Source organism: Nuphar pumila, chromosome 8, assembly GCF_984573655.1.
Source record: "Nuphar pumila chromosome 8, dmNupPumi1.hap1.1, whole genome shotgun sequence".
Lineage (NCBI taxonomy): Eukaryota > Viridiplantae > Streptophyta > Magnoliopsida > Nymphaeales > Nymphaeaceae > Nuphar > Nuphar pumila.
The window spans coordinates 11,790,540-11,807,962 of NC_143256.1; the positions used below are offsets into that span (position 1 = coordinate 11,790,540).

Consider the following 17,423-nt stretch of genomic DNA (forward strand, 5'->3'; position numbering starts at 1 on the left):
GATGATGTAACCGTTAATAAGAAAGGATACCAGAGATAAGTTGGAAAACTAATCTATTTAACTACTACTCGACCAGACATTACATATGCCATCAACCTCACAAGCCAATGTATGCATGCTCCTCAGGAACTACATTGGAAAATCGTAAATTGAATATTGTAGTATTTGAAAGGAACGGCAGGCCAAGGATTGTGGTACAAGCAGAACGATTGTCATCAAATTCAAGGGTTAATTCACAGATGCAGACTGGGTAAAAAGTTCAGACAGAAGGTCTACCACAAGATATTGTGTTTTTGTTGGTGGCAATATGGTTACCTGGAAAAGCAAAAAGTAAGAGGTGGTTGCCATATCTAGTGCAGACGCAGAGTATAGGGCCATGGCAACTACTGTCAGTGAAATAACCTGGGCCAAAACTCTCCTAATAGAAATGAAGATGTGAGTCGATCTACCTATTTCCATGTTTTGACAATCAAGCAGCAATACATATTGCAGCAAATTCAGTTTTTTATGAACAAACTAAGCATATCGAAATCGATTATCATTATGTTCGTGAAAAGGCTCAAAGAGGAGAGATCTCTACTTCATATACTATAAGTGCAGAATAATTTGTTGATGGATTCACCAAAGGACTGAGTCGAGATCATCACCGTGACCTTCTTGACAAGTGGGATTGTGCAAACATCTACACCCCACTTGAGGGGGAGTGTTAACGATAACCCTTCTCACCTCTCTCCTTGATTTATGGGATCTGATCTCGACGGATACTTGAAATATCTTTGCGTATCAAGTTAGTTATGGAAATTGTATATCGTACCGCTATGATTTTTTCCAAGTTAGTTATATGTTGTGTATTATAAATATTGTATCTCTGATGATTCAAATATAAGAAAAGAGAGCGAGAGTGTTTGTCGCGGATGTAGGTCTAATATGACCGAACCACGTTAATTCCTTCTTGTGGCAAATCATGTTCATGATCCATTTGGTACACTGTAAATCGTTACACAGTGGTACTTGCAAATCGCTTTCTATCTACATATCGCTACATGGTGGTGCGAGTCATCTTATAAATCGCTACATGACGATCTCTCATAAATCACTACAGTGGTATCTCTCATAAATTGCTACACGGTGATATCTTGCAAATCGCTACACTTCTCTAATTGTTTTTTTTTACTGCATTGTGGTTTGTTTTATTTATAGAAAAGTGTAACATATACATTTGCATTCTTAAAACCCATCCAAAAGCTCTTCTGAGTCCATCACTGCTTTGGATTGTGATGTGCGATTCTGAAGTTTATTTATAATAGCGATATTTCAAAATGTAGTTCATGCATTATCTTAGTTGAAGTTTATCCAAAATAGTAATTCAAACGTTAAAATGGTAGGATCTCTTCGGTAGAACTAAAGTCCATCTGTTCTTGAAGGTTTTGTAGTTGCCGTTTGATGCATTGACAAATTTTAAAGGTTTGCTTCTCTCATATTTCATATTTTGTTGGATATATAGTGGTGTGAAAGTCGTAGCATATTCATGTCGTTTCTATTCATTTTTCATTTTACGCTCTGTTTGGGAGCCGTTGTTGGGAGCCACGATGATGATGGTGATCAAAACAGCGGATTTGGCAACATCCTCATGGCGACATTGTTGAAATCCGCCTATTCATAATGTCATCTCCCATTCCAACGCCACTCCGATATCAGTCTTTCTATCAAAAACGCGATTCCAATCGATGGAGACACCGCCCCCTTCGCCGCTTCCAACTACTGCTACCAAACAGAGCCTTAACTTCACTGTTAAATATACAAAGAACCGTGCATAAGACAACTTTGTGAGCCCGTTTTTCTGTTGTGTTGTGACGACTTCTCGTCGTCTTCAGTGATTTAATAAAATCTTTCATTATTCTCAAAAAAAAAAAGTGATTCATTAATTTTAATCAACCCTGCTCAATCCCCGGTGCACACTTAAATACTATATGCTCATAATTAACTGTCTAGAAAGAATTATTGCATGTACTACACACTTTCCCTGTTTATTATCATTATTATTTTATGTTTTTCATCCAATCACAGGGAGGTCACCAAGTACATTTAGGTTCAAACCGATAGGCTAAATAGAAACGTTCAAATCCAACCAGAGGTCTCTCCGCAATGAATGTTAAAGTTCATGACGGAACCTTTAAATACCAAGTCCACACACAATGCAAGCAGCAATAAGAACGTATCCTGTATTTAGAAGGGCAAAGTACGACCCTGAGCAATGTTTTGCAGCCCCCTTGTTAACTCCCCCTACAGCCTTTTACCTCTGCATGTGCATCATTGTTTATTTAAGAAACCATCTGATGCTTCACGAGTAAATGAACCTAGGACCCTGCTCTCTGCTCTCTTTCCTAACGTAGAGAAAGGAAAGGCCTGCGAAGCGTATCCTTTCATCCTTTGCAAGAAGCAGTGAGGGACTCTTCATTATCCTTTGAGACAGAAATAAAGAACGACTACGAGGCCCATGCTTACTCTATAGCACCCGCTGACTGCCATGTTAATGAGCACAATTATTGTCTACGTCGCTTTGATTAAACCCCACAGATCTACTATTGGAATAACACTGCTAAATAAAGGATCTTCCATGCGTTTACTGTTTCTCAGAATCCATAAAAGGAATCAAAAGAACCAAAATCGAAAAGGAAATTATGGATCAGGAGTCAACTGAAGACATGAATAAAAACTGTGCAAGAACCAATGTGATGATGATGATGATGGAGAAAACTTTTGGAACTCTCAAGACTCAAAACCAGCTTGATAGCTCAAGTCCCGATGAGATGCTCCCGACTCGATATCTAAATTGGAAGCGTAACATAAGAGACCAACCAACCTAGTAACATGAAGAACAAGATAAGGAGCGTCCACTGAAAAACCATTATAATAAAATGCGTAACATTCTTTCCAACAAGAGCAAGATTCATACATATATAAATGTAAGAAGGAGAGGAAGGAGAAGAAGAAATGAAACATGATGTCCTATATCAGCTCCTTCACCAACAAAACCCTAAAAAAGGACAAGAAGAAGAGGAAAAAGAGAAGCCCAAAGAACGCCATCTTAAGCACAATGGTTGTGTTTACAAGCAAAGAGAATTTCAAGCTTTCTGCAACCTAGCAGCAAATATATCCACGAGCTCAGGATAGTGGATGATATCCTCCCACACGTCACCGGAGATAACCGGAAAATCGACCTCGCCGGAACCCTCTCCGGCGTTGTTAGCCGGAACCTGATGCTGTAGCGAGGGTGGAAAGGAGCCGCTGCAATCGTTCTGCCTCCTCTGGTAATCCAAGTACAAGCTGAAACTATCGTTCTCGATCTTCCTCCTTAGTTCCTCATCGACCACCTGGTCCAGGCGTACACCGTTGCTCGCCGAGAAGGAACGTTCGGAGCCCAAATTCTGGCTCGAACTCGAATTCGACTTGGGGAAGAAGCCATGAACGATCTCCTGCAACAATCCGGAGCCTGCCGAGGACTCGGTGGCGGGGAAATCGATCGGTCCCGACGCCAAATTCAGGGTCTCCGGCGGAGCCGCGGTGGTCCAGTTGGGGTCTTCCAGCAAGGGAAGATCGTTGGAGCAGAAGAGTGTGAAGGGGTCGAGGGACCCGTTTGTAGCAGACTTGAAAGGCAAGGATGATGAGCAATTCACATCCGGCAGCGATGGAATCGCCGGAGAGCGGAGATTCGGCGAAGAGACGGTAGGAATGGGATTAGTGAGTGAGCCGGTGGCGGTGGAGTTCAGGAAGTCATGAATGAGAACCATGTTCAGGGCGTTCCTACCGTGAGTGGTGGTTGTGGCGGCGGAATAGAACCCACCATCACCACCGATACAACCGAGAGCATGAGAGGAAGAGAAGGAGCCACAAGGGAAAAGGTCGGAGGGGTCAATCTGGGAAGGGTGGTGCAACTCAGAGAAGGCACCCACCTTGGGGAAGGTGGTGGTGAAGGTGAAGGAAGTGGGGAGGTCGGGGTTGGTAGTGGGGTACATGAAGTTGGTGCGGGCCTTGATCCCGCGCATTGCTCGAGCGGCGCAGTCGTAGGCGCAGGCAGCCTCCTCCGCCGTGTCGAAGGTGCCGAGCCATCGCCTCTCTTTGGACAGCGGGTCCCTTATCTCAGCGGCGTACCTCCCCCAAGGTCGTCGGCGGACCCCTCTGTACTTGGCACCCCCCGAGTCCTTGTCCTTGCTCGACTTCCTGTATTTCTTCAGGCTGCATGAATTTGCAGCGTCTTTGATATCTATCACCTCTTCCATCACCTCACAGTGTGTGGAATCGATCACACCACTCACAGAGAGAGAGAGAGAGAGATGGGCCAAAAGAAAATTTTATAGTGAGAAACAGAAACCCCGAGAGAGAGAGGGAGTGAGAAACAGGTTGAGACCTAGAGGGTGACCACAGGCAGGAGGCATTTATAGAGGGAGAAACAGCTTGCCTATCAAAACAAAAACAAAAACAAAAAAAAAATTCGTGTCCGTGCACCACGCATGTATGTATATATTTATGTTCTTCTGCTTGTTTTAAAGACTCGGGATGAATGCAAACCGGTTGTGACGACTCGGTTTCATTAATTTTTTGGTTGAAAAATAATCTTTTATCTGCAAATGGGGAACGATCAGGTTGTATAAGAGCAAATGTAGTTTCGTAAGAATTGAATAGAAAACAGTAAGTGGAAATCCTACTCAACATTTTCTGGAAAATCACGTGCAGTAGAATGATATTTTTAAAAACCTATGTCATCAATAAAAGATATTCTCGAAATAATGTTTATTTTAAAATATCAGGTTATTGTAGTCATAGTAATGCGTTATTTACATGTTTTTGTTTTTACAGTTTTCTATATTTTCAGAAAATTTTAATATATCAATATTTTTTAAAGTTTTCAAGAAAAATAATTTTTTTATTTATCATGTTTTTTTCCTTTGCCAGTAAATCCAGATAAATATTTTTGTGACTACTGTTAAAAACTTAAAATCACCCAGTTTCCCGGTTCCCTTTTTGACTATTGTTGAAATGGGCTTGACACCAAGTTGATATGTTTGACTGGCTTCTCTCTGTCTCTCTCGCGTTGAATTAATGCACGATTCCAGGCCTAACTCATTTATGTATGATTAATTAGAATATCTCAGATGAAGGTTTGCCAGATGTAAAATAATAACTATAGCCTATAGGGCAGAGTAATTGCAAGGGCAATTTCCAAGGAGAAAATAACTCAATGTCGTCCCTCTTTCCTTTTGGATAATAAGGGCAGTTAATTTTTGATGGGAAGGGAATTTAGTCACTATCTTGATAGTTGTGAAAGAAAGGCTACACTATACCGAGAAAGAAAAAAAAAATTTCAAAGCAAAATAACAGGAATTACAGAGCTGGATGCATGATTATCATTCAGAATGATTACTCTGGCGGCGCTCAGAAGTTGTTGTTTAGGTTTTGGGTATATATTATTTTTTTTTAGTTCTTTTTCTTGGGGGGAGTTAAGAAGCTAGGGGGAGACGGTAGAGTTCTCTCAATTTTTTCTTTTTTTCTTTTTTCTTTTCTGTTTTTATGGAGGACCTCCTGCCTTCTGAGTTCTGATATCTTTGTTGGGCCTGGAAACCAAGGTTGGTCACATGGAGTTGTCTGATCCTAGGGTTTACATAGGGTTTAAGGGAGGAAAAGGCTTTAAGGGAGGGGCGGGGGGGCATAAGGGGGATGACTTGGTGCATCAAGCCTCTCAGGTGCACGCCCGCGAACATCTTTGCTTTTTTCCTTGTATAGTAGCGGGGTTCATTTAAAAGGTTTCATTGCTTGTCCTCAATCCTAACAAGTACTGTACTTATGACCATAGAATGTTCTACTCGATTAGCCTTTTCTTGAGATGGAATTTGTTTAAAAAGCTTTCATCAAAATTCTCATAGAATTGTTTGCATCACTTGTGATTTTGGAACTTCTGCGGGTTTCATTCTTATTTCTGGAATGTTCTTTTACAATCGATCTAGCAGAAACCCAATGTCAGGTTTGCTCTTTTCTTCTCTCAAAAAAAAATTTATTCCTAATCAATAGAAAGCAATAGGGAAAACCATGATAACATATATAAGGACAAAATAATTCGATCAAAGTAGTCGCAGAACCATACCACATAGTTCGAGCAACAACAAACACCGTAGGTTCAGCCGTTCAGGCCAGTCCAATCTAACAAATAGAGGAAGCAATCCCATCCCATGGCAGAGAGCGCATCGAGTCGAGTCAAAGATAACATGATAGACAGATCTTTTCAGGATACGACACAGTCAAAGGGAGAGAAGGCATAACTAAGAGACACATGGAAGGCCTCTAAGATGTTGGATGATCTGTGGGGAAGGAGCGATCTTGACAAGATTGGCCCCAGCACAGGTCAAAGTGCAATCACGTCCAATGTAGAGACAGGGACAGGCGAGGAGAGAAGTGGCCTCGTCACGTAACCCTAAACTCAGTAGAGGTTCATATGTAGTTCATGGAGATAGTTTCATCCCAACAGGGAGAGTTGGGCCAAGGGTGTGTGTAGGGGGGGGGGGGGGGGAGAGACTTGACATACGAAGTTTCTAGTTTCTCCCCTAGTCTCGCCAGGCTTCTCGATCATTAAAAGAGACCTAAATAGGGACATTGTAGATCAAGGCACAGAAAGCAGTATAAAATCATGGTGGCAAGGATCCGAATTATGACAGAAAGACAAGGAGAATAGGTACCCGATTATAGGCCTCTCTTTAAAGAAAAAAAGAGCCCCAATCACCCATGGAGGTAGCGGATAGGGGAAAGGCCAGTTAAAGTGCCGAAGATGACGGGCCAAGAGATGATAAGGAAGGCGACGTTAAACATGGTTAGGACGGAATCAAAGGGTGAGTCATTAGACCCACGACCCATAGAGCTGTTCAACTACTCCCAATCGTCCATAACAACGAAGGTAGTAGTTACTTGGAATGTTATGGTGTTGGGGAGGAGATCGGCAAGGAAACAAATCATCAAGGATTTGAAGAGAATAATTATAGGCATTGCCTTCATGCATGAAACGAAAATTTTTAAAAACCAGGATATGCAGATAGCAAAGAGTTCTACCCTTATCTGATAAAAGAGAATTTTAAAGCAACGACCCACAACAAGATTCTCTGTGCATGGAACCCACGGGAGGTGAAGCTTGAAATCGCCCTGAAGACCAACCAGCTAATGATTGTGCTAGTGGAGTATAAAAATGATACAATCATGATACCAGGTTTGTGGGCCAAATGTAGAGTGGCGCTGTGCTCTTTGGGATCTGTTAAAGCAATATCTGAGAGACGATTTGTGACTGATCCTAGGTGATTGGAACACCACAAGATCCCAGTCAGAAAGAAGAGGTTTCTCCTATAGTTATCCTGACCAGGATAACTTCAACGAGATAATATCGGCTTGTGGTCTGATGGAATTCAACCAAGGTGACAACAAGATCACCTGGCAAAATAACCAATTTGGAGTTTGATTCAGGGCGAAAAAGCTTGACAGGGCACTGGCTAATGGGGAATAGATTTCTATATTCCCAAGATCAGAGATGAGTTTCATCTCCCGGATGATCTCAGACCACAATGGCCTTTTGATATGTTGCAACCCAGCTACGCATGCTTATTCTCCTTTTAAATTCTTCAAATTTTGGACAATGGAGGGATGTGAGGAGGTAGTAAAATATTGTTGGAAGCATCGGATGCAAGGTTGTGTTATGTATATTCTGGTGAATAAATTAGACAAGCTTAAGAGGGCTCTAGTGGAGTGGGCCAAGTCAGCAATCAGTCATGTCGTTTTCCAGATCCATGAAATCAGTGAGGAACTTCCTATTCATGTGAAGGATTAGTTGAGACAGGGAATATGGACAACATAAGAAATGAGATTCAACTTAAGGATGAGTTGCAAATGCTTCAACAAATGGAGGAGTCTATGCTTAAACAAGAGTCCAGATGCAAATGGCTCCAAGAGGGAGACAGAAACACGAAATATTTTCATTTGATTGTTAAGAGAAATATAATCAAGAACAAGATTTTGAAGATTATAAAATTAAATAGGTCAGTGGCCCAGAATCAAGAGGACTTTAAAGCCTCAGTACAGTAGACGCCTTTAAAGAATTTGTTTAAAGCAGTAACACTTCGGCTAGCCGTGAGCTAGATGAGATAGGGGAAGTGGGCTCAACTTAATAGAAAAAAAAATCAAAGTTTGGTCATGTATCCTCCCACCAGTTGTAATCCTGGGTAATATTTGGTGCATCACTTTGAAGGAAAGGAGATGTATGACTCCATGAAGCCGGCATAGACTTCAGGCAGGATGTCAATTCAGCGCCACCAATCTCAACTTCGCGCAACTTCTCTTTGGTCACCTAGTTATTAAGATACCCCTGAATTTGCAAAAATTGGTGAAGACATCTGTTCGGGCGATATGGCACCTTGTAGTAGGGACTTGCCAACCAAAGAGTCCCCTGATGTCTTGGTTTCGTAAACTTTGGCCTCTTGTATAAAGGACGAGGCATGATATCTCAAGTAACAGAGCCTTCCTCGAGATTCCAGCATCAACCAAGGGACCATAAAGGTTTTACCAACCAAAGAGCAGCCAATATGCAGTCGGTAATGGTGGGCTTTTCCCTTAAATTATCCAAATGAAATCTCATAGAATCAAGAATGAAGCTTTCGTTTGCGTTTTGAATATGACAGGTCATGAATTTCTTTAAAAAAAATGTTAGGTCCTAAATTAATAAATGCGATTCGCTTTCTCATACACATTAGAAAGTGAATATCATTTTTTTTTCAAAAGCAACTAAATGTGAAAAATAGCCTCATGAGAAAGTGAATATCAAATGAGAGTACTTCTAGAAAGTGAATCTAATTTGTGTGATAACTGTGTAAATCTTATGAGACCTCATCAGATTCGAGTTTTCACGAGACTTAGAAAGTGAATCTAATTTGCAAAGTACCCCACAAGCTACCAAACATGCCCCCAATCTCTCAAAAAATATAAATTAAGACAAACTTTTCATTTGTGAGATTTTCTACAGAATCCGAATCTTGGGTTTCAAATCAAGGTAACATGGTTGATCATCGGACCCACTTCAGGCTCATGTTTAGTCTCATGATGCGTGGCGAGCTAATAAACTTGTATGCTTTTACATTGTGTTCGTGTTTAGTTTCAGTAACTTTGTTTTATAGTATGCTTTTATAATAGTTTGCTTTAATGAATAAAACTTAAAAAGTATAATTAAACAACGGTGTGATATCTAACTAACAATTTGAACATAACCAGGTGGTTGGTTTAGAGAGACAGAGAGAGAGAGGCGCCCTGGTGATGTCATTTTGAGACAGGTTTTCCATCTCTATATTTCCAATTGCCAAGTAGCAAAGGGATGCGTAATTCCGCTACCAAATACCAATTATTGCCTTCTTGCACAAAAATGGGCCACCAAAGATTCGAAGAAAAAGGCCAGCCATGATGATCGTGAAGGCCGGCCGGCCGGCATCCAATATACTTTTTAAAGGAACTGCAGGAAAATCTACCTCAATACAGACACAAAGGCACACAAAACCATTCTATAATTTGCCAGGGTCGTGACTGGGGAGCCCTGTTGCGCGTGTAGGTCGCACGAGTTCATGGCATGGTCGGTGATGGCATTGACGCTTCACCTTTACGTGCGCCTTGCTTTTTGCCAAATCATGGAGTCAGTGAACGGATTATAAAGTCTCAGTCACAGTTCTCTTTTGCGTTTCACGGTCATCAGCAATGCGTTTGCGGAGAGTCAATAATAGAATTACGTGGTATCATCATGCACTGTCCAGCATTATGTTATATATTTCTATTTACTATTGCGAGCGTGTTTCTTTATCAGTGGCTTTCAATACCATAGCAGCAGAAGAATAAACCAGAGTTCATTTTGTGGTCCAAAAGTTTCTTTTTTCAGTTTCCCAAGTTTGGTTTTCTATGTAAACATTGCGTTAATTTTTCGAGTCAAACGAAAGGTTCTTCCCCATTTTTATCAAGGGCGTGTTTGTTTCATGCCTCTGTTAAATACTCAGACTAGCAGATATCGATTCGTGGTCTGCTTCAAAAGTCCATCGTCTTCGCCCAAGTGTGAACTGCAGACGACTCTTCAAAAATTCGGTTGGGTCAAGTTAAACTAATCACTTTTCATATGCAAATCTTTCCATACCTCTCCTCACGCGAAAGCATATATTATCATGAGGATGCTGGGCTAATAGGATTTTCTTAAAAATAACTGCACTTTTCTGTAAAAGGCTCTAAGAAAAAAGGTGTCTTTGTCTTATAAGTCGGCAGTTGTTTGTTTCATCATGCCTGAAAAGAACGAGCTGCTCACTATTTTTCGTAAGAAAAGGTGCGTTTCCTAGGAAAGTAGTTTCCCGCCTGGAAAAACACTTTCCCTCCTGCCCGCAGGATCTTTTCGAAGAGTGTGCTTCCTTTTCTGCCCTTGAGGGAACGGGCCCTCAAAGGGAATGATGTTCATTCGTATACCAACGATGGATGGACGGAGTGTCTCAGCTCAAAAACTTTGCCAACCCAAGCAGACGCCAAACCAAAAGGACCAACTAGATTTGACGGACGAGGGGCAGAGCCTGTCAGAGAAATTAGAATCAACATGAACCAGCTTTACAGTAGTTGGAAGAACCGAAGAAGAATGTATATATATTTTTTCCAAAGGCATAAATGGGAATGTCGGTAACGCCTTTCATGTCTCATCCTTCTTCAGTAGATTCAGTACACCCATTTAATGCAACGAGCAGAACGTGATAGTATCATGTGATCTTGTTCCTCAACGAGTCCTTTCATTGGTCTGCAGGCCACCCTTCTTTCTCCCCCCCCCCCCCACACACACACACACACACACACATATATATATATATATATGGAGAGAGAGAGAGAGAGAGAGAGGATGCTCTGGGAGCCCTTATGTTAAGATCCACCGGTTATGATGAATAACTAAATAGTGCATGTGTAACATAACATCATTCATTCAATTATCATGATATTGATATGGATAATGGTACGATGGTCTACAAAAAAAGACGCATGCATTATAGCGCATCATCCATTCAGCTCATCCATGAAATAGGCATGCAAGATGGTTCAACAACAAAAAAAAAGAAGCTTACAAAGCATAATTGATTCGGTTCATCCATGATATAAGCATACATGATGGTCCAGTAAAAACAAAAAAAAATACATGACAAAGCATCATTAATCATCCCTACATGAATGAGAGAGAGGGAGAGTTACCGATAGTAATAGAAAGACATTTATTTTTTAGCTTTAAAAAGACACCCTTCCTCTAATTAAACACTTGATTTTTGAATAATAATTAAGGCATGAACTAGTTAACTATTCATCATAACCCTTGAATCTTGTAATTAGGGGTAGCTGCTTCGGAAACACCCTATATATATATATATATATATATATATATATATATATATATATATATATATATATATAACCTAACAAGACAAAATATAGAAACCTATTCAAATTCTCTCCTATTTTGTCAAAATCAGAGGGGTGGATTTGCATAACTTGTCTAAGTATATCCACGAGTTTGCCCCTTCGCCTACATCCCATAATTAGCAAATAGCCATATTCTTACTGGGGTCTGTGACGTACGCCAAAAGCCAATATATTTAAAATCACTCTCTCTATAGAGTAGGGTCTATCACTGTCTGATGATACTCTGGGTTAAGCGTCGCCCTTGATCGCATACGCGATCAAATGACATTTTTTTTTTACATTTTTACCGCTGCTAAAAGTCAAAATTTTCAAAAAAAGAGCGAGTGCATCTGATGTCTGGGACGTCATACGATACACTCAATTAATTATATATATATATTTCAAGCTTTTGAAGGGTTTCTCATGTATTACTTAATGCTGACCATACAGATGTATTCAGCAACGTTGATTTACTAATTAAGAAATAACACTTTGATTAATGTTTTTGATAAAAAATATGATTTTTTAAGTCTTATATTTAAAAAATCTTAAACCATCAATTTTTTAAACTTTATAAAAATCTACATGCGTATCCGAATCGAGTGATCCAAGAGAAGGCTCCGATAGATATAAAATCAAGAATATAAAATACATATGCATGGTCAGATTTAAGTAAAACATGAAAAAAACCCTTAAAAGCTGGTTAACACCACTGTTAACTACAAAAGTGGTTAGGAGCTACCACCTTTTCTCTCTCTCTCTCTCTCTCTATATATATATATATATATATATATATATATATTACTTTACTACTGTTTCACCAGTTTGGCCTTCGTCCTAAAATTTGCATATTCTCTCTGGGCGTTTGTTGGCAAAATACACGAAAAAGCAATAGATTTAAATTTCTAATACATTGTTTCAGTAATGGAGTTTCTTGAATTAATAAAGCTTTTACGTACGACCTACGAGTATGTACCTCTCTCTCTCAAAAAAAAAAATCTCTCAAAATAGCAATATGTACCTCTCTCTCTCTCTCTCTCTCTCTCTCTCTCTCTCTCTCTCTCTCTCTCTCTCGCTCGCTCTCGTTTTCCTCTGGCTTCGACGAGTGCCAAGATTTATAATGAACACTTCTACATCAATTCATTCCTTATACATTCTGGTTATAATCTTTATACACACGAGTTCGAGTTTAGATCAGTTTCGGGAGGCTAATCCCATCTCGCAAACGGAATCACCCCTGATGAAACCCCAAAAAGGAATTTGATAACCCAAAATACCATTACAGACAAACCTACAATCTAGAGTGTACCATCCTTCCAAAACAACCCTATAAAGTTGGGACACAAACCTTCTGTATAACACACTGGTCTTTGCATTTGCATTAAAAGAACGGAACAATTAGGTTTAAAAAAGTTTGTGTAAAGACAAATCCCCAGTACACCAGCGCTGGGCACATGTAAAGTCGGAGCCACACGGCAGCACTAGGATGGTGAACCAGCCAATAGCGATGCAAGTCAAGGGCCGGGAATTGGCTCGCCATAGGGCAAGTCAAGAGGGCAGTGCCCTAAAAAAGTGATGGATGGACGGGCACATTCGAGGTATTAGGGTACACACTGTGTACCGGTTAAATGAGGGAAGATCTTGGGTCAAGAGGAGAATCGAGGGCTGTCGGAAGTAGAAGATGGTCGTATAATTTTTTTTAACTTTCACCTCTTAACATTCTTTTCTGCTTTTCTCTCCCTCTCTTTTTCATCTACTTTTCTACGGAGGATATCAATTTCTTTTTTATACTTCTTCTTGGGGAGAGAGGACGTACGTCCATCTCATGAAATGCGATTTCATGACGTGAAATGAGGATGGCAGATGTTGGTTATGGTCCATTGGTGATATCATGGTAGCACGAAACGTGTCGAAACCAGGGAATGAATGGAGGTATATTAACTAACATGAACAGTGATTTTTTAGGCGTCAAATCCATAACGGAGCATAGTTTTATGGATTCTAATATGTTTGTCTGCACGTAAATATAATATCGTTTTATGAGTCATGGTGCTCTCCTCTTGCTTGAGCTCTCTCACTTTTTTTTACTCAAATGATATAAACTATCGCAATCAGTACCAGAATTACTGTGGTGACAAGCCTTCTCCTGAGTGCTGATGCCCCTAAGAACGTCTTCATATTATAATATGGTTTATTACCTTTGCATGTCAAAATCAGATGACGTATAAGACTGCATTAAGGGTGAAGAACTACGTGAAATGCCTTAAGAAAAGGTGCAGTATTTATATGCATGCCTGTTAGTGCCTTAAAAGGTCAGGGTTTAAAGCGTGGTTAAAGTTGTGAAAATCAGAATATTATATTACTATACTTTGTGAAATGAGAATATTATAATACCATACTTTTGATATAAAGTGAGACCCCATCCATCTTCATACTCACTACATGCCATGGGAGGATGTAGAGTGGCATGGGGGACAAAAACGACATAAAGGTCTGCGCGGAAAGGCCTCAAACTGCGGGTATTACTCTTTAAGGGTGGCCCTGGGGTAGGGCTTAAGGCGTCAAAACTCAAAAAAGGTAAAGAAGGAAACAACATCTGGAGTTTTTAGCCGATCAAGATAAAAGAGGGAGGCCCGTTTATTTATTGAGTTTTTCTTCACCATTTCCGGTGTTTTTCAACGAGAGTGAGAGAGAGAGAGAAAGGTTATTATTATTGTTATTTTGCAGGCAGCTTTGATTAGTGGTAGTCCAATCTTGAAAGCAATCACACCACTTTGTCATATTTGTCTCTCTGCTATCTAACAGTGTTCTCAGAACTTGCCTGCCCATTTTGTCCCCTAAATTATCTCTATCCTAAAGCCCTTCTCCTTTGCTGTAAAGCAAAAAGCCTGCCCATATTAACCCTCCCCCCCTCCCTCTCTCTCTCTCTCTCTCTCTCTCACACACACACACACAACTATCCCTAGCTACTGCCCCTAGACTACTGTACCACGGTACCACCAATCTACCCCAATCCTTTTTCTGCGCGATTGTTACAAATATCAGCCATTTTTTAAAATCTTTCAATTTTATTGGGAGATTTCAAAATCCCAACATAATCCCCCAAAAACGTGATGTTTTCAAAATATTCAGCTGTTAAAAAAATATTGTGGTTGTATCACGATAATCATATTTTTATATATATTGTGTATGGTGTTTTCTCATATTTTTATATATATTTAAAAATTAAGTATACATTTTTTGAATTTTTTTAGAAAAACAAACTTTATTACATTTAACATGAGATTTTTCTTTACCATGAAAATGCTGATACCAAGATTTGTCCTTTGTGACAATATATTATGCATTATATAAAATTAAATTAAACAATTTGATCACAATTTTGAAAATAAAATAATGGGGTAAGTAAATAAAGTGAACAGTCGTCAATACTGACACCTGTCCTCCGCATCTCCTGGTACGGCCAGCCCTTCCCCGCTTCCTTAATGCCCAACTGGTAGCATTTACAACGCCTTTGACACTGCTCTGGACACGTTGCTTTCGTGTGGATCGTCCGATACGATATGGTGGAGCTGTCATGGCAGGCCACGTGTTCTCCCTGTTGCAGGCGATCATAGGGCTTTTTTTTTACTTTTTTTTTTTTTGCTAGGAATAAGAGGACACGCGTGGATTGCATGGGGACGGAGATGTGGATGGGTGTGCTTGTGTGTAATTTTATTAGTGTGTGAAAGGGGGAGTTGACTTGAAGAGAAAGGCGTTCTAGGGGTGTGGTGTGGAGTCTGGGGGTTGTGTTTTGTCATCATGTACATATTCATTCCTGGAATTATTCGGGGGGGGATATCTAATCATGTTTCCGCGTGCGAACAACCCTCCATGAAATTATTGCCTTGCGTTTACTTCTGCAACCATCCTCTGCATTACAAGTGGATTCGCATGACGGACGGACGGACAGACGGTCGGTCGCTCTCCCCCATTGTATAGTCAGACGATCGGGATTGGGCATAATATATATATATTCACTGGAGGTCCTCACTAGAGACATGCATACAGGGATGGCAGCTGATGGAGTAAAGCAGTGTTCTGGGGTTCTGTTCCGCTTCGCAATGTTTGGACTGGAGATGGACATAAAAGAGGGATGAAGGTGAGGATGGAGGCAGGAATGAATTTATGTTTTTTTTTGTCTCGTCCCGTCCTGTCCTCGATCCTTATTAGTAAAATGCTAAAATACTCTTTAGGGATGACAGTAGACTGAAGAAAAAGGGGGCTCTGCCCCGTTTGGACTGAGAATGAAAGACATAAACAGGGATAAAGGTTAAAATCAAAACTCGAGCAGGGATGAAGGCGGAGATGGAGGGCATACTCTTGAGACAGGGTGAGGGTGGAGACCTTGTCTCCTGTCTCAGTACACTGTTATCACTACATGCATGTGTCATGTTTCATTGGAGGCCCTCAGCATGTGTAATATAAGCGTTATATTTTTTTTCATTTGAAGCCCTAGGCGGTACCCTCAAATATTAAAGATGTCAGCCGACCCTGTGTACAAGCTCGGCTCGCCCAAACACCTTATTATACAGATCTGGCTCGAGCTTGAATCATTGGTGTTCAAGCATGGCTCGTGATGAGTATTGAGTCAAGCTCAACTGGGTTCGTAAGTTCGTTCTGAGCTACGAGCATGCACAACAGACTGAGTTGGGTTTATTGTTTAAATCATGCTCAGGCTTCTTACTATATGGATCAACAATTCCACCACCACAGTCACCTATCAACCTCAGATCTTTCGGGATGAACTCCTCACCTCTATTTTTGGCGCAACAGGCTAACAGGCACCCAATGCAGAGTCAAATTATAAAACCTAACCTTAAAACAATAAAGTAGGCAAATAAAAAAAACTCTAAACATTAGAAGGCATACCTAAAGGTGAAAGAAAAAAACCCAAACCCTAGAATTGCACAATCCGTTCCCTTGATTGTCGATATTATCCTCTTGAATATCGAGTCATTTCCTCGATTATCGTTATGATCCCTTGATTATCGACCGAGTCCCTTGATTATTGACACTATCCTCTTGTGTATTGGCACATTTCCTTGATTATCATCATAATCTCCTTGATTATCGATGCAATCCTTGATTACAGTAACACGATCATTATCGATACATTTTTTGGACTATCATACATAATAAAATGCATGTGAAATAATCTTTTATTCCCCCTCAAGTTGGAGCATGCAGATTGAGGACGCTCAACTTGGTTTTGAGACAAGAAAAATGATCAATGTCAAGCGCCTTGGTAAAAAGATCTGCATACTAAGAATGTGTGAGAATGAATCGTGTTTGAATTAGGCCGCAATGAATTTTTTCTACACGAGGTGGCAATCAATCTCGATATGTTTGGTGCGCTCGTGATAAACTAGATTGGCAGCAATGTGAAGAGCTGCTTGGTTATCACAATGTAGTGTCATGGGTTGAGAGTGATTGATTCTGAAGTCCAACAACAGGTACTTGATCCATGTGAGTTCACAACATGCGAGAGCCATGAATCGATATTAGGCTTCGATCGATGATCCTGACACCATAGACTACTTTTTAGTCTTTCAAGAAATAAGGTTGTCTTGGGGATTAGAATTCCTTGTCTTGGGGAATCACAGTGACCAACAACATGAATATTGCTGATGGAGGACATTAGAATTCCTTGTCTTGGGGAACTCTTAATATATTGAAGGACCCGTATGGCAGCGTCCATATGAGGTTATTGTGGCTGGCTACTGAACTGGCTTAAAATATTGACCACAAAAACAATATTGGGTCAGGTTATACTGAGATATAACATCTGACTCACAAGGCATCTATACGGCCCTGGATCCTCCAATAAATCTCCATCTTCGTTATTCAGTTTGATATGTGGTTTTGTGAGAAATTGACTTGGCTTGTCCTCAAGGTAACTC

The 17,423-nt window shown here is 40.4% G+C and overlaps 1 protein-coding gene across 1 annotated transcript; it reads right to left on the minus strand.

Moving 5' to 3' along the window:
- Window positions 1-3,125: 3,125 nt before the first annotated feature.
- On the minus strand, window positions 3,126-4,280 carry LOC149829616 (uncharacterized). The gene has a single exon (XM_090015212.1). The coding sequence runs from the start codon at window positions 4,278-4,280 to the stop codon at window positions 3,126-3,128; it is 1,155 nt and encodes a 384-aa protein (XP_089871338.1).
- Window positions 4,281-17,423: the final 13,143 nt, after the last annotated feature.